The sequence below is a fragment of the Cicer arietinum genome, chromosome 7 (assembly GCF_000331145.2).
Source record: "Cicer arietinum cultivar CDC Frontier isolate Library 1 chromosome 7, Cicar.CDCFrontier_v2.0, whole genome shotgun sequence".
Lineage (NCBI taxonomy): Eukaryota > Viridiplantae > Streptophyta > Magnoliopsida > Fabales > Fabaceae > Cicer > Cicer arietinum.
This window is the reverse complement of record NC_021166.2, coordinates 27,453,675-27,472,306: the sequence shown is the minus strand read 5'-3', so window position 1 is coordinate 27,472,306 and position 18,632 is coordinate 27,453,675. Positions and strand designations below refer to the sequence as shown.

At 36.4% G+C, this 18,632-nt stretch overlaps 1 protein-coding gene across 1 annotated transcript; it reads right to left on the bottom strand.

The window, feature by feature from the left end:
* Window positions 1-11,655: 11,655 nt before the first annotated feature.
* On the bottom strand, window positions 11,656-15,729 carry LOC140918728 (uncharacterized). The gene is made up of 8 exons (XM_073363521.1): window positions 15,445-15,729; window positions 14,899-15,061; window positions 14,427-14,581; window positions 13,708-13,977; window positions 13,162-13,324; window positions 12,690-12,844; window positions 11,836-11,972; window positions 11,656-11,725 (listed from the first exon to the last, which is right to left on the bottom strand). Exons 1-8 carry the CDS (start codon window positions 15,727-15,729, stop codon window positions 11,656-11,658), a joined length of 1,398 nt encoding a protein of 465 aa, XP_073219622.1.
* Between the last annotated feature and the right edge of the window lie 2,903 nt (window positions 15,730-18,632).

Genomic DNA, 18,632 nt, shown 5'->3' with positions numbered 1-18,632 from the left:
TGTTCCCTCATCTCGCTCTCCAATTCCCAAGTCACATCTCCAGTAGTTAGGTTCCAAATTACCTTGACCAATGAAAAATCCTTGTTCCTTAATCGCTTAATCTTCCTATCATCAATTCTTACAGGTAATACTTCGAATGACAAGTTATCCTTCAGTTGAATTGTGTCCGGTTCGATCACATATGACGGATCTGTAAAGTATTTCCTTAACTGTGACACATGTAACACGTCGTGAATATTGGACAGTATCGGAGGCAATGCAATCTGGTAAGCAATAGGTCCAATTCATGAAGAAATCTGATATGGTCCAATGAATTTCGGAGTCAATTTTTTTCGATTTCATAGCTCTGTCAACTCCAGTAGTAGGTGTGACTCTTAGAAGCGCATGATCCCCCTGCTCGAATTTCAAAGGTATGCGACGCTTGTCGGCATATGTAACACCCTTTTTTTTAATTAATTAATTTAAAATCATTAGTTTTGTTTATCCTTTTATTAATTTAGTGTGACGATAGTAAGATAATTATTCTTTGAATGTTTAATTATTTGATAAAGTATTTTCATATTAAATAATTTATTATTGGGATTTTTATTATTGACTAATTAAAACTCGTAGAAATATTTGTCTTAGAGTGAACAATGACCAAGCCAATTTTGACTAAGTCAAATTTAATCACCCACACTACTATGTTTATAACCATATTTTATAAAATTTAATTTATATTGTGTCCATTCAAATGTGTAACTAGCAAGAACAAATACATGAATGCCAATTAATTCTTAACGGTTGGTCATTGAATGGCATTATTCCAATTTAATTCCTTATTCATGTGTGCAATTAAACTCAATGAAGAGAATTATTCATTCTCTCTGATCAGCTTTATGCCTCCTTTATTAGTCACATACACCTCTCCTTTTTAGGACACGATTAAACTTACAGTAGAGGAAAATAAATCATAATCACTCACACGCATTACCGACACTACATTTATCTCAAATATTTTCTAAGTCACTCAAACAACCATCCTTACATTCCCTAGCTTTTTGATCGGAGCTATAAACTTTTATTCATCTTGGTGAGATTTTCGAGGGCTATATAGTGGTACGTGGAAGGAAAGCGTCCAAGGTAAGGACTTTTTCCCCATACAGAGTTAGGTTAGATATTAAATTAGCGATTCGTAAGATATTGATATGATGTCTGGATGTATTAAAAGAAAAATGTCGATTTTATTTTCGTCGTAAAGAAAATTAATTATCATGCTTTGATTGTTTCTTTTGAGTAATACCTCTATTTTGATGAAATTAATTGTAGAATTATATTTTATTACCATACCTTCATCAATATGTTTGTTGTGAAAACGTTCAATGCCATACATGTTTTAGAGTACTTAATTATAAAGCTATCATTTTTATAATGATATAATTATTAACATGTTTATTATGATGTATTTAATTTTAATCCTTGATTCTTGAGTATTTAAATTTTAAAACTTGACTTTTATGAACAATATACGTGTTTTGATGAAATTGATGAAAAGTTTATTTTTCATTTACCAATATGAGGAAATTGATTTTTGAATGCATTAATGAATAGTTTTCTTTGTGGTTGCCTAAGTGGCTGGTTATTTGTGTATGATTTTTCTTTGTGGTTGCCTAAGTGGCTGGTTATTTGTGTATGATTTTTCTTTGTGGTTGCCTAAGTGGCTAGCGATTTGTACATTTCGAACATCATTATCATTGTCATGACATACCATATGCATCTTTGTGGACGCCTTAGTGGCTGGTTTAATTTTCCCCATTGGTATGGGTGACTTCTGTGTGGACGCCTTAGTGGCTGGCTATATCCGGATCATGTATGTTTAGGACATGCATAATTTGCATACATTTTATTGCCATTATTATTTTTATATAATTATTTATTCTAAGGTGAGTTACTACTTGTTGTTTAGATATATTTTATAATTTTTGGTACACCTTATGAATTATAAAAATCATTTTCTCTAAATCTTTTATTACAAAAAGATTTTATATTTATATTTTATGGTTGTTAACTTATTATTTGGTCTAATTTTGCCGTGGGATGAACTGACCCCTTACACCAACATTTAGGTACTAACGATCTTGAAGGGTTGCATGAATGACGTTTGCTTGGCGCACGCGCGTGGGAAAAAGGGGTACTTTAATAAAATAATAATAATAATGTTTGTAGTGATAAAACCGTTGTGATACAATTTTTAAGTTTATTTATTTCTCATCGTTGATTTTTAATAGAAATGCGGAGGCGGGGTCCTTCTGCTAGGAAAAACTTGAGTTATTCTATTTTTGAGCGAACATTTTCTACAATTAGTAAATTGTCTTTACAAATAATAATATCCGATAAATCGCATTGTGATGTTTTTTAAAATGGAATCAAACTATTTACTAGAGAAATTTTATTTATTATATGATGAACTACTTTAAAAAAAAAATTAAGCCGTTTTTGAATGAAAATAAATATTTTTAAGTAATGTCCTGGATCAAAATCCGGGGCGTTACATTGTGGTATCAGAGCACTAATTCTCGGACATTGGTGGGATGGGACGCTTCATGTATGTCGCATGTTTTTTCTTCTTGTGATATGTTATTCATGTTAATCGTATAATCTTCTACTTATTTGAGTTTTACTAATTATTTAAATTTCTATTATGTGTCATTGATTATGTAACCTTCTTGAAATTGAATTCTATTAATTTCTTAAACTTTTATTAAGTTATTAATTGTGTAACCTTCTTGAATTTGAATTTTAAAAATTACTTAAATTCTTATTAAGTGTCATTAAATATGTTAATTTCTTGGTTTTCTAATTATTAAATTTTACTTAAATTTCTATTATGTGTCATCAATTGTATAACCTCCATGATTTTGCTATTAAATATATGTTTTAAATATTTGGTTTAATTGTGTTATTTAAATTTTTCAAACTTGAAATCTCTATAACTACTTGCATGCTTTTATTGGCATTGTCTTTTATATTTTATTTAAGTTGTTACATTTTATAATCTTTATGATTTTACTTATTCATCGTATGATTGTTTTATTTTTAATTTTAAACTCTCTACTTCTTTTTGTACTAAGGGCTTGATTTTCTAACTATTTTATGTCATTAATGACTTAAATTTCAATTATGTGAATTTAATTGTCTAATTTAATTGAATAATTATGATGAAAAATATGTTTTAAATTCTTGATCCTACGATTAGAAATAATTTCAATCAAGCGATAAACATTTATGGTTGTATGATATTGTGAATTATGAGTTTATTACCACGATTTAAAATTATTTCGATCTAAATCACAAAGTAACTGGTGAGCTTTCATCATGTGATCTAAACGTATGTAATTAAAGACAATGTTCTAAACCCTATATTATGTATAATTGTATGACCCCCAAAATAGAAGGGAAGGATAATACAAAAAGGTTGTATTTGAGGGATTCTGGCTAAGGAAAGACTTGGTTATTAAGTGGTCCATTGACCCACCTCTCTTTCCTGGGAACCCCTCCAAAGAACGACTTGCTGTATAACCCGAACCTACTATATAGTGCTCAATAAAAGACTTCCGTACTACCCAAAAGTTAAAATTACGTTATAATATTTTACTAATTAGATAATTTTAGGAAGCGTTATGGCTCGTCGCACAAACCGATCGGTTCCCCAAGGAAGAAACGACATGACTGAAGCAATCCAAGCCATGAATGCTATGGCCGCAGCAATGGCCCAACAAGCTGCGATCCAGGCTCAACGAGATGCACAGAGGGATCAGAGGGATGAAGCAGCCAGTGCAGCAAGAGCATTGAATGAATTTCGTCGACAAGATCCGCCTAAATTCAAAGGGGAACATGACCCCGACAAGGCTGATCTTTGGCTGCAAGAAATCGAGAAGATCTTCGAGATCTTACACTGCTCTGACAATGCGAAAGTAGAGTATGCAACCTATTTGATGATTGGTGAAGCTGAATACTGGTGGCGAGGTGCGAAGAAAATGATGGAGACAAATCATAAAGAGCTAACCTGGGAGGCTTTCAAGAATAAGTTCCTAGAAAAATACTTCCTGAAAAGTGCTAGGGCTGAGAAGGAGGCCCAATTTCTGAAGTTGTATCAAGGGAATCTCACGATAGCGGAATATGCGGCAAAGTTCGAGTCCCTAGCAAAGCACTTCCGCTATTTCCTAAATCAGATAGATGAAGAATACATGTGCGAGAGGTTTGAAAGCGGGCTTAGGTATGAAATTAAGGAGTTAGTGGGGCCCTTGGAGATACGCCAATATCAAGTACTAGTGGAGAAATGCAAGAAAGTGGAGCAGATGAAACAGAGCCGTCTGAATAGGGGTGTTGTAGGTGGACCCATCAGACCTCAGGTAGAGATTTAAATCCATCCATATCATTAGAGTCATAAGTTTGGCCTCTAAATGTGAATATCTACCTCTAAATGTTAATATTTGAAAACAGGGGCATAACGACCAACATAATAGGGGCAAGCAGCATCAACAATACAAGCCATATGCCCGACCACTGGGGAATGCTAGAGATCAACCTCGACCTCAAAACGGGGAAGGTCAAGGGCCAAAAGTTCCAAGTCAGAACCAGGCGTACCCTGTTAAGTGTTTTCGCTGCAACAGCTGCAACAGAGAAGGACACAAGATATCTGAGTGTCCAATCAGACCAAGGGTTTGTTACATTTGTCAGAAACCAGACCATTTTGCAAATGAATGCCTTGAACGGAAGGACGATAGAGTTGTCAACCGCAACAATATCAACGACAATGTTGTACGCCCTACTGCCAAGGGACGTGTCTACCACATCAATGGAGAGGAAACTCCATCTTCCTCTGAGCTTATCCAAGGTGAGTGTTTAATTGCTGGAAAATCACTTAATGTAATTTATGATTCGGGGGCAACACACTCATTCATTTCATTGGATTGGGTGGATTCGCTCCAACTTACTATTACTACTTTGCCGTTTGATTTGGTGGTTACCCTACCTTCTACCGAATCAGTGAAATGTAATACGGCTTGCTTGCAATGCCCGTTGATTGTGTTCGATATGAGATTCAACGTTGATTTGATTTGTATTCCCCTCAAGCATGTGGGAGTGATCCTTGGAAGGGATTGGTTTTCAAGCCATTATGTTCTATTGGATTGTGCTCGTAAGTCTGTGATATTCCCAGACCCAGGTGTTTCTCGATTCCTCGATACCAATAAATTGAACTTCTCTTTGAAAGAGGGAGTTCGGAAGTGTGTTTCCCTCAACTCAGTCAGTACGAAGCTAGAGGTGGAGGTAGACGGGATACTTGTGGTCGAAGATTTTCCAGAGGTATTTCCGCCGGATGTACCAGGATTACCCCCAGTTCGTGATATTGAATTTTCAATTGATGTGACTCCGGGTACAGGACCTATATCTATTGCACCATATAGAATGTCTCCATCGGAATTGTCAGAGTTGAAAAATCAGTTGGAGGACCTTTTATCTAAACAGTTCATACGACCGAGTGTCTCACCTTGGGGAGCACCAGTACTCCTAGTGAAGAAGAAGGATGGAAAGTCTAGACTCTGTGTCGATTACCGTCAACTTAACAAAGTCACCATCAAAAATAGGTATCCCTTGCCACGCATTGATGACTTGATGGACCAACTCAAAGGAGCAATGATATTTTCTAAGATTGATTTGAAGTCGGGGTATCATCAGATTCGGGTGAAGGAAGAAGACATTCCTAAAACTGCATTCAGGACTCGCTATGGACACTTTGAGTATTTGGTGATGCCTTTTGGTGTCACCAATGCACCAGCTATTTTCATGGACTACATGAATCGTATATTTCACCCCTTCTTAGACAAATTTGTAGTGGTCTTCATTGATGACATATTGATTTATTCTAAGAGCCTGGAGGAACATGAAGTTCACCTACGTCAAGTTTTGCAAGTCTTGAAGGACAAGAGATTGTATGCTAATTTGGGGAAATGTGAATTCTGGTTGGAGGAGGTGAAATTCTTGGGACACGTTATTTCAAAGGAAGGTATCGCTGTCGACCCAACTAAAGTAGAGGCTGTGGTGGCATGGAAACAACCACAGACCGTCACAGAGATTAGAAGTTTCTTGGGCTTGGCTGGATATTATAGAAGATTCATTGAGGATTTTGCCAAGATTGCAGCGCCGTTGACACAACTCACAAGGAAGAATCATATTTACGCATGGACGGAGGAATGTGAAAGGAGTTTTCAGATGATGAAAGAGAAGCTAACTACATCACCGGTGTTGGTGTTACCACAACCAGAAGAACCATATGAAGTTTATTGTGATGCTTCTTTCCAAGGGTTGGGTTGTGTACTTATGCAGAACAAACAGGTGGTAGCATATGCTTCAAGACAGTTGAAGGTGCATGAGAAACATTATCCCACGCATGACATGGAGTTGGCTGCAATAGTTTTTGCACTAAAAATTTGGAGGCACTATCTGTATGGGTGCAATTTTGATGTATACAGTGACCATAAAAGTTTGAAATACTTGTTCGACCAGAAGGAGCTTAATATCCGACAGCGAAGATGGATGGAGTTCATCAAGGATTATGAGTTCACGTTGCACTATCACCCAGGAAAGGCCAATGTGGTGGCTGATGCCTTGAGTAGGAAGCGGGCCCATTTGTCATCCATAAAAATGAAGGGATTAGAGTTGTTAGAGAATTTTCGCGACTTGGATCTTAATATGGATTCTTTGTCGGGAAAAGTACAATGTGGAATGATCATTGTAGATAATAAACTAATGAATGAGATAAAAGCCCTTCAAGCGACCGATGAGACTATTCAGGGGAGACGAAAATTGGTTGAGACCGGCAAGGCTCCCGAATTTCAAATGGGTCCAGATAACATTTTGTGGTGTAATAAACGTATTTGTGTGCCGGATAATGCAGAGTTGAGAAAAACCATTTTGGATGAGGCCCACAAGAGCAAACTGAGTATTCATCCTGGTACTACAAAGATGTATAAAGACTTGAAGCAAAGATTTTGGTGGCCAGGAATGAAGAAACAAGTGGCGGAATATGTGGCGTCTTGCCTGACTTGCCAAAAGGCTAAGGTTGAACACCAAAAACCTGTTGGATTGTTGCAGTCATTAGATGTACCAGTGTGGAAATGGGATAGCATATCTATGGACTTTGTGGTGGCATTACCTAAGACTCAGAAGAAATTTGACTCCATTTGGGTGATTATTGACAGGCTCACAAAATCCGCACATTTCATACCTGTAAGGACTACTTACAATGTATCTAAGCTTGCAGAGATTTACGTTGCGGAAATTGTTAGATTACACGGGATACCATCTAGCATTGTGTCAGATAGAGATCCAAAGTTCACTTCTCGTTTGTGGGGAGCATTGCATGAGGCATTGGGTACTAAATTGAGATTGAGTTCTGCTTACCACCCTCAAACCGATGGCCAAACTGAAAGGACTATTCAGACCTTAGAAGATTTGCTAAGAGCTTGTACATTAGATAACAGAGGAAGTTGGGATGATCTATTGCCTCTTGTCGAATTTACCTATAATAATAGCTATCATGCAAGCATCGGTATGGCCCCGTACGAGGCTTTGTATGGGCGCAAGTGTCAAACTCCCTTGTGTTGGTATCAGGATGGCGAAAACTTAATCGTAGGGCCAGAGCTGGTGCAACAGACTACAGAGAAGGTGCGTCAGATCCAAGAGCGGATGAGAACAGCACAGAGCAGGCAGAAGAGTTATGCTGATCGACATAGGAGACCCTTAGAGTTTCAGGAGGATGAACATGTATTCTTGAGAGTGACGCCTACTACTGGAGTTGGTAGGGCATTGAAGTCTAAAAAGCTTACTCCGAAGTTTATTGGACCATATCAAATTCTTCGACGTGTGGGTCCAGTGGCGTATCAAATTGCTTTACCACCGAATTTAGCTAATTTACATGATGTGTTCCATGTATCACAATTGAGGAAGTACATTGCAGATCCATCCCATATTATTGCCCCAGATGATATTCAATTGAAGGAGAATTTTACCTTCGAGGTCCCACCGATAAGCATCGCTGACAGAACTACCAAACATTTGAGGGGAAAGGAAATTCCGTTGGTTAAGGTGATTTGGAACCAGACAACTGGGGATGCTACTTGGGAGTTGGAAGAGAAGATAAGAGAGCTTTACCCATACCTTTTAGAGACCTCTTAGTTTCGAGGACGAAACTATTTTAAGGGGGTAAGTATTGTAACACCCCCTTTTTTTAATTAATTAATTTAAAATCATTAGTTTTGTTTATCCTTTTATTAATTTAGTGTGACGATAGTAAGATAATTATTCTTTGAATGTTTAATTATTTGATAAAGTATTTTCATATTAAATAATTTATTATTGGGATTTTTATTATTGACTAATTAAAACTCGTAGAAATATTTGTCTTAGAGTGAACAATGACCAAGCCAATTTTGACTAAGTCAAATTTAATCACTCACACTACTATTTTTATAACCATATTTTATAAAATTTAATTTATATTGTGTCCATTCAAATGTGTAACTAGCAAGAATAAATACATGAATGCCAATTAATTCTTAACGGTTGGTCATTGAATGGCATTATTCCAATTTAATTCCTTATTCATGTGTGCAATTAAACTCAATGAAGAGAATTATTCATTCTCTCTGATCAGCTTTATGCCTCCTTTATTAGTCACATACACCTCTCCTTCTTAGGACACGATTAAACTTACAGTAGAGGAAAATAAGTCATAATCACTCACACACATTACCGACACTACATTTATCTCAAATATTTTCTAAGCCACTCAAACAACCATCCTTACATTCCCTAGCTTTTTGATCGGAGCTATAAACTTTTATTCACCTTGGTGAGACTTTCGAGGGCTATATAGTGGTACGTGGAAGGAAAGCGTACAAGGTAAGGACTTTTTCCCCATGCAGAGTTAGGTTAGATATTAAATTAGCGATTCGTAAGATATTGATATGATGTCTTGATGTATTAAAAGAAAAATGTCGATTTTATTTTCGTCGTAAAGAAAATTAATTATCATGCTTTGATTGTTTCTTTTGAGTAATATCTCTATTTTGATGAAATTAATTATAGAATTATATTTTATTACCATTCCTTCATCAATATGTTTGTTGTGAAAACGTTCAATGCCATACATGTTTTAGAGTACTTACTTATAAAGTTATAATTTTTATAATGATGTAGTCATTAACATGTTTATTATGATGTATTAAATTTTAATCCTCGATTCTTGAGTATTTAAATTTTAAAAGTTGACTTTTATGAACAATATATGTGCCTTGATGAAATTGATGAGAATTTTATTTTTCATTTAACGATATGAGGAAATCGGTTTTTGAATGCATTAATGAATAGTTTATTTGTGGTTGCCTAAGTGGCTGGTTATTTATGTATGATGTTTCTTTGTGGTTGCCTAAGTGGCTAGTGACTTGTACATTTCGAACATTCATTATCATTGTCATGACATACCATATGCATCTTTGTGGACGCCTTAGTGGCTGGTTTAATTTTCCCCATTGGTATGGGTGACTTCTGTGTGAACGCCTTAGTGGCTGGCTATATCCGAATCATGTATGTTTAGGACATGCATAATTTGCATACATTTGATTGCCATTGTTATTTTTATATAATTATTGATTCTAAGGTGAGTTACTACTTGTTGTTTAGATATATTTTATAATTTTTGATACACCTTATGAATCATAAAAATCATTTTCTCTAAATCTTTTATTACAAAAAGATTTTATATTTATATTTTATGGTCGTTAACTTATTATTTGGTCTAATTTTGCCGTGGGATGAACTGGCCCCTTACACCAACATTTAGGTACTAACGATCTTGAAGGGTTGCATGAATGACGTTTGCTTGGCGCACGCGCGTGGGAAAAAGGGGTACTTTAATAAAATAATAATAATAATGTTTGTAGTGATAAAATCGTTGTGATACAATTTTTAAGTTTATTTATTTTTCATCGTTGATTTTTAATAGAAATGCGGAGGCGGGGTCCTTCTGCTAGGAAAAACTTGAATTATTCTATTTTTAAGCGAACATTTTCTACAATTAGTAAATTGTCTTTACATATAATAATATCCGATAAATCGCATTGTGGTATTTTTTAAAATGGAATCAAACTATTTACTAGAGAAACTTTATTTATTATATGATGAACTACCTTAAAAAAAAATAAGCCGTTTTTGAAAGAAAATAAATATTTTAAGTAATGTCTTGGATCAAAATCCGGGGCGTTACAGCATAACTCCTCTGGCTATCCTGTGAGACCTTCATTTTCTCTTTTATCTTCTTGACCTAATTTGTAGTCTGTTGCACTATCTCAGGTCCTAAAATCATACTTTCACCGTCCTGATACCAACACAAAGGCGTTTGACACTTGCGTCCATACAGAGCCTCATATAGTGTCATTCCAATACTTGTGTGGAAACTATTGTTGTAGGTAAACTCAACCAACGGAAGTACATCATCGCAACTTCCTCTATCATCTAATACACATGCTCTCAATAGGTCTTCCAAGGACTGATTTGTTCTCTCGGTCTGTCCGTCCGTTTGTGGATGGTAAGCCGAACTCAATCTTAGTTTCGTTCCCAACACTTCATGCAATGCTCCCCAAAAGTGCAATGTGAATTTCGGGTCACGGTTTGATACAATATTCGACGGTACTCCGTGTATTCTCACAATCTCAGCAATGTAGATCTCTGTTAGCTTATCTACCTGATAGATGGTCTTTACTGGTAAAAAGTGCAGATTTAGTCAATCGATCCACTATCACCCATATAGAATCATTCTTTCTCCTTGTTTTCGACAACCCAGTTATAAAGTCCATGGAAATATTGTCCCACTTCCACATAGGTATATCTAAAGGTTGCAACATTTCAGCAGGTTGCTGATGTTCCACTTTCGCTTTCTCACAAGTTAAACAAGTTGATACATACTCCGCTACATGTCTCTTCATTCTTGGCCACCAATAATTCTGCCTCAAATCATGATACATCTTTGTTTCTCCATGATAAATACTTAATTTACTCTTATGAGCCTCTTCTAAAATTGTTTTCCTCATATCTGCAATTTCTGGTACACAAATCCTACCATTACATCTCAAAATATTATTTGGTCTGATCTTAAACTCAGTTCTCTTCCCTTGCACTATTAGATTCCTCTTTTATTGAATTAATGCGTCATCTTGAAAATTCACAATGTCTTCAAGTAGTTCACTCGAAATCTTAATCATTCCAAATTTTAAAATTCCCGGTGCAAACTCTACATTCAAGTGTAGGTCCCTAAAAGCTTCCTGCAACTCTTGTTGTCTAGCCATCACTGTTGAAGACACTAATACACTTCTTCTACTTAATGCATCAGCCACTACATTGGCCTTCCCAGGGTGGTACTGCAGTGTGATATCAAAATCCTTGAGAGTCTCCATCCATCTCCTCTAACACATGTTCAATTCCTTCTGATCAAACAAATATTTCAAACTTTTATGGTCGCTGAACACTGTGAATGTGCATCTATATAAATAGTGCATTCAGATCTTCAATGCAAAAACTACAGCAGCAAGCTCTAAATCATGAGTAGGATAATTTCTTTCAAGAATATTCAATTGTCTTGAGGCGTAAGCTACAGCTTTCTTGTGTTGCATCAGACCACATCTCAAACCTTAGTGAGATGCATCACAGTAAACTTCATATGGTTCTTCAGGTTGTAGTAATATCAATACTGGTGAGGTTGTCAACTTTTTCTTTAGTAATTGAAAATTTTCCTCACACTTCTCCGTCCATGCAAACGGTTGATGTTTTCTAGTAAGTTGTGTCAACGGAGCTACAATCTTCACAGAACCTTCAATAAACCTCATGTAGTATCCTGCCAGTCCTACAAGACTTCGTATATCAATGACGGTCTGAGGCTGTTTCCAAGCAAGAACTGTCTCAATCTTTGTCGGATCCACAATGATTCCTTGCTTGGTTATCACATGTCCTAAGAAATTCACTTCTTCTAGTCAAAACTCACACTTCGACAGATTGACATACAATTGCATCTCGTGTAAAATTTCAAGAGCTTGGCGCAAATGTTCTCCATGTTCTTCCTCAGCCCTTGAATAAATCAAAATATCAACAATGAACACCACAACAAATTTATCTGAAAATGGACTAAAAGTTTTTTTCATGATGTCCATAAAAAGTGTTGGCGCATTGGTAACTCCAAATGACATAACAAGATATTCATAATGTCCATAACCAGTTCTGAAAGCAGTTTTCTGAATATCTCTTTCTCTTACTCGGATCTGATGGTAACCTGACTTCAAGTCAATCTTCAAAAATAATGCGGCTCCTCTCAATTTATCTATCAAATAATCGATATGTGGTAAAGGATAACGATTCTTAATAGTTACCTTATTAAGCTGCCAATAATCCACACATAAGCGCGAGCTTCTGTCCTTCTTCTTAACTAACAATATTGGAGCTCCCCATGGTGACACACTTGGTCTAATAAATTTCTTCTCCAAAAAATCTTCAATTTGGCCTTTGAGCTCATTTAATTCCAATGGCGACATTCGATACGGCACAATCGAAATTGGTCTGATTCCTGGGTGCAAATCAATGAAAAATTCCACTTCTCTCACTGGTGGTAATCTTGGAATTTCTGTTGAAAATATGTTCGGGTACTCCTTGACAAGCATCACATCCTCTATGTTCACATCTATCTTTTCCCCCACGTTGGCCAAAGACAAAAACTCATGAGTTCCTTCTCTTAGTGACACTCCAAGTTTGTTAGAACCTAGATACTTAACAACTCATGGTTCAGGGAAAAGAACCAGTTTGCGAGCACAATCCAAAATTACATAATGATAAGACATCTAATCCATACCGAGAATGACCTCGAGTGATTGTAGAGGTAAACAAATCAAATTAATCAAGAAATCCATATTCTGGATAGTCACTTGACAATATAAACATGTAGAATTTACTGTCAAAGTCTTAACAGACGTGGAAATAGCCAAATCAAAAGGTAGAGACGACACGTTGAATGTTAGAGTGTTACCTGCAATGAAGGAATGGGTTCTCCCGAATCAAAAAGTTCAGTTAGAGTGTTACCTGCAATCTCATAGTCACGTTGAATTAGATTGCTAGATGGATTTCCAGCTTCAACACCAACGCAATAAACGCGTCTTCTAGCAGTAGGACGAGTAGCACTAGTTGCCTTCACTATTTGTTCCACCTTCGGAGCCCTACAATCCCTTGCAATGTGCCCTGGCTTCTGGCAATTGCAACAAATGGGACTGTTAGAGGTATAAGTAGTAGCATAATGTCCCTCTTTTCCACATCAGAAACATCGAATCACTTGTCCTAATTGTCTTCTAAAGTTCTGGTTCCCCAGGTGATTCTGACCCCTGTTGTTATTCTGTGGTCAGTTATAGGGATTAACAACTTGTTTTCCTTTGTTGTTCTAATGGTTCACCCGACTAGGGACCCCAGAACTAAAGTTCCCTCCTCAATTGGCCCTCTTGTTCTTCATGTCCTCAATTTCTCTATATTTCTTCACTAAGACTTGGAAACGTCGAATTCCCAATGGCAGGACGGAGTCTTGAATCTCATACTTCAGTCCGTTATGGAAATGGTGCACATAAATTGTTCATCAACCTCGTCACAGAAAAACCTAAAATGCCTTGACAGTGACTCAAACTTAGCAGCGTACTTGCTCACTGTCATATTTCCCTGATAGAGTTTAAGAAAATCATCGCACAACTTAGTCCTGATACTCATCGGGAAGTATTTGTCTAAAAACTTCCTTTTGAACGACTCCCAATTCACCTCCTTTTGAGCTGATCCCATCAGAAACCTTATATTTCTCCACCAATATTCAGCATCCCCTAGTAGCAGATACGTAGCATAGTTGACCTTCACCCTTGCCTGACAATTAATCATTTCGAAGATCTTTTCCACTTCTTGAATCCACTGATCAACTTTTTCTGGACTCTCATCACCCTTTAACGTTGGAGGATTCTAACGACGAAAATCTTCCAATCCTCTTGACTCAGCAGCACGAATCTCTTTTTCCCTCTTTTCCAGATCATGCAGTGTCTTTGCAGCAGTTTGTGCAGCAACAAAAGTAGCCATGTTATTCATAGCTTCCACCATTTGGTCAAATCCACACATAAGCGCGAGCTTCTGTCCTTCTTCTTAACTAACAATATTGGAGCTCCCCATGGTGACACACTTGGTCTAATAAATTTCTTCTCCAAAAAATCTTCAATTTGGCCTTTGAGCTCATTTAATTCCAATGGCGACATTCGATACGGCACAATCGAAATTGGTCTGATTCCTGGGTGCAAATCAATGAAAAATTCCACTTCTCTCACTGGTGGTAATCTTGGAATTTCTGTTGAAAATATGTTCGGGTACTCCTTGACAAGCATCACATCCTCTATGTTCACATCTATCTTTTCCCCCACGTTGGCCAAAGACAAAAACTCATGAGTTCCTTCTCTTAGTGACACTCCAAGTTTGTTAGAACCTAGATACTTAACAACTCATGGTTCAGGGAAAAGAACCAGTTTGCGAGCACAATCCAAAATTACATAATGATAAGACATCTAATCCATACCGAGAATGACCTCGAGTGATTGTAGAGGTAAACAAATCAAATTAATCAAGAAATCCATATTCTGGATAGTCACTTGACAATATAAACATGTAGAATTTACTGTCAAAGTCTTAACAGACGTGGAAATAGCCAAATCAAAAGGTAGAGACGACACGTTGAATGTTAGAGTGTTACCTGCAATGAAGGAATGGGTTCTCCCGAATCAAAAAGTTCAGTTAGAGTGTTACCTGCAATCTCATAGTCACGTTGAATTAGATTGCTAGATGGATTTCCAGCTTCAACACCAACGCAATAAACGCGTCTTCTAGCAGTAGGACGAGTAGCACTAGTTGCCTTCACTATTTGTTCCACCTTCGGAGCCCTACAATCCCTTGCAATGTGCCCTGGCTTCTGGCAATTGCAACAAATGGGACTGTTAGAGGTATAAGTAGTAGCATAATGTCCCTCTTTTCCACATCAGAAACATCGAATCACTTGTCCTAATTGTCTTCTAAAGTTCTGGTTCCCCAGGTGATTCTGACCCCTGTTGTTATTCTGTGGTCAGTTATAGGGATTAACAACTTGTTTTCCTTTGTTGTTCTAATGGTTCACCCGACTAGGGACCCCAGAACTAAAGTTCCCTCCTCAATTGGCCCTCTTGTTCTTCATGTCCTCAATTTCTCTATATTTCTTCACTAAGACTTGGAAACGTCGAATTCCCAATGGCAGGACGGAGTCTTGAATCTCATACTTCAGTCCGTTATGGAAATGGTGCACATAAATTGTTCATCAACCTCGTCACAGAAAAACCTAAAATGCCTTGACAGTGACTCAAACTTAGCAGCGTACTTGCTCACTGTCATATTTCCCTGATAGAGTTTAAGAAAATCATCGCACAACTTAGTCCTGATACTCATCGGGAAGTATTTGTCTAAAAACTTCCTTTTGAACGACTCCCAATTCACCTCCTTTTGAGCTGATCCCATCAGAAACCTTATATTTCTCCACCAATATTCAGCATCCCCTAGTAGCAGATACGTAGCATAGTTGACCTTCACCCTTGCCTGACAATTAATCATTTCGAAGATCTTTTCCACTTCTTGAATCCACTGATCAACTTTTTCTGGACTCTCATCACCCTTTAACGTTGGAGGATTCTAACGACGAAAATCTTCCAATCCTCTTGACTCAGCAGCACGAATCTCTTTTTCCCTCTTTTCCAGATCATGCAGTGTCTTTGCAGCAGTTTGTGCAGCAACAAAAGTAGCCATGTTATTCATAGCTTCCACCATTTGGTCATCCCTATTGACATTCACTCTGGCAGTGTCATTCCTTCTTGGTGGCATTGTTTCCTTCAAAACCAACATCAGGAAGAAAGTCTTAACACCACTTCGAATAATTCCAAAACTAACTTCTGACTACATCAACACATAATAACTACCCCTGATATGACAACTCAGAAAAATTACCCCAACACATGATCAGATAACGACTCCCAACCTACAGGTTGACCTACAATCTATAACCAAAAGCCCTGATACCAAAAATTGTAACAACCCAACTTTTTTTATAAAAAAAACACAAATTCAAATTCATAAACAAAGAAAAAAATACTTTTGGACAAAATATTTAAGTCGTAACACAACGACAAAAGTTAACAATATTTACAAACAACGGAAATAGTTTTTGAAACAAAAATCCAAAGTATTTATGCAGCATAATACATCGAGGCTATGAGACCTATCAAACATAGCTGATACCCCTGGGGTATTCTCGGTGTTCACCTATACAAAAACACTGCTCCAAGAATTTTAACTCCCACACGTCACATCAAAAAAAAGTGGTACATGGAATCATCAAAACAAAAGTCAAGTTGACAATATAAGGTATAGGTACATTCTTCCAAAATGAAATAATTACTACCACAAAAATATACTAAAATTGCATCAATTAGAATTTAAAACTAAGGGTCTTACAAGATCCATCTCCCTCTAGTGGTATTCATATGGAAACCCTAGTGGTTGCTTCTTTAGCACAATTACAATTTCGTGTGACTATTCCAAAGGTTGAGATATCTCTCTTGGATGTTCCTATTATAGCTGCTTCATGTTCTACATAATTTGCCTCTAGAAGTAAATATGTCACACCCTTTAGCCATGTGCTTGATCTTTCCCAGTTTTTCAAGAAGGTAGACTTTCATCTTCTGGAAGCTAAAACTGAGGCATTCAAGGAATTGGCAGCCAAGAATCAAGAGAACATTTAGACTACCTTAGCTAGGTTGGCCCACCTAAATTTGTAGTTCCCTATTAAAACAAAGTGATAAAAAAGAGAAGATAAAGCAGAAACACAGAACAACCCAACCAATTTATCTTGGTTTACCACAAACATAATAGCTACATCCAGTCCCTTCATAATGAAGGAATTAATCCACTTATTCACCAAATGAATCATACCTCCATTGAACCCTTGCTAGTCAAACTAATTGTGTTCAAATATTTTCAACCTTTTAACTTAGTACAATCAAGCGATTAAGAAATGCAACCACTATAGGACCAAGTTATATTGAAGTAAGTTTAAGGATTTTCTGAAAATCTCTCACAAAAGGGTGTTTACAATGTTGTTATTAGAAATTTGTTTCTCAAAACTTAAACAAAACAAAGGATAGAGAGCAAGAGTGCAGAGACAAATGTATTGTACTTATTGCAGTGCATTGGTGTTGTTGATCAATCAGGGTTGCACGTTCTTTTATAGAGAAACCTTAGGGTTTCTCGTCGTTGTCTTGATTATAAGAAATCCACCTATAACATGAAGTTTCGTATCAAATCTTCAGAGATTGATTCACAACTAAAATTTATCTAGAAATAGTCCTTGTAATTGATTTTGTATATCTTGATACGGAAATAGATAGAGCAGATGATACCGTGATTAGAGTAATAACATATTTTGAATGTTGATTAGAGGATGCACAAATTTGTCTTCATTAGAGCGATGACTTTTCTGGGAGTTGACTATTCATCACAGCATAGATTAACTATAATGTTGATTGTTTATCAGAGTGTTGAATTTTCAAATCATTTTACTTTTCATCAGAGCATTCACTTTTAAATAGAGTCAGTGATTGCGTTTCAGCAAGTGTACTGAATCGTTGCAAGTAATAATAAAACGGTAGTACCGAGTGTCGAACTCAAGGATTGCGTTTTACTATTGAATTATATTTGATTACTAGAATTGAACAAAAAGGTTCCCAAGTTGATTGAAATAATGTTTGAAATTAACAACAATAATAAAATTGATCTTTTATAATGAGAAAAATGTCAGGGATGAGTTTCACTTCGAATCCAACCTTGGTGTCTAATTTGATCCTAGTTACTGAATTCCTTTATTGAATTATTACCGAATTCTCTTTATTATTCTTGCCCTAATGTCTTAGTGACAGAACCTTTAATTCCAAAGTAACCCCTAATTCCTTAGTAGATTTAAGATTAGAATTAAGCATTACCGTATAGAAATTCTCTTGTAAATTATTGCTTTGCAACTAATTTAATTGGTTTCATGACCTGCATCTATCCCTAGACTACAAATTCATGAATTTCTCATCTCAAGCATTCGTAAAGTCCACTTCCGTTTCAAAATACAAATCGTAGAACATTTTAATGTTGATCAAGCAATAAAAAGCATTAAGCACAGAGATGAGAAAAACAATTCAATAAACTCATTCATATAACTAGAAATCAAATCAGAAAAATAAGGGTTTCATCTGGTTACACTCATCCCTAACAAATAGGGTTTAGTTACTCATGACAGAGATACAAAAGATAAGGATTAAAGAAGAATTACAAGAATGATTCATGGATGATTCTTGATAAAACTGCTTCAATGGCGTTAGAAACGGCCGTCTTTGAGTTTCTATGCTAGGGCACAAGTCTCCCAAGTTCCCAAGAGTGAAAAAGATCATAAAACAGTAAAAATATGTGTTTTTATG

Excerpts from the sequence above, each read along its gene's own strand:
- LOC140918728 (XM_073363521.1), bottom strand. The coding sequence starts at position 15,729 with ATGATTAATTGTCAGGCAAGGGTGAAGGTCAACTATGCTACGTATCTG. Across the intron at positions 12,845-13,161 it reads ACGTGACTATGAGATTGCAG|GTTCTAACAAACTTGGAGTG; the intron begins GTAACACTCTAA and ends TTAAGTATCTAG. Across the intron at positions 11,973-12,689 it reads AAATTCCAAGATTACCACCA|CCTCAGACCGTCATTGATAT; the intron begins GTGAGAGAAGTG and ends GCTTGGAAACAG.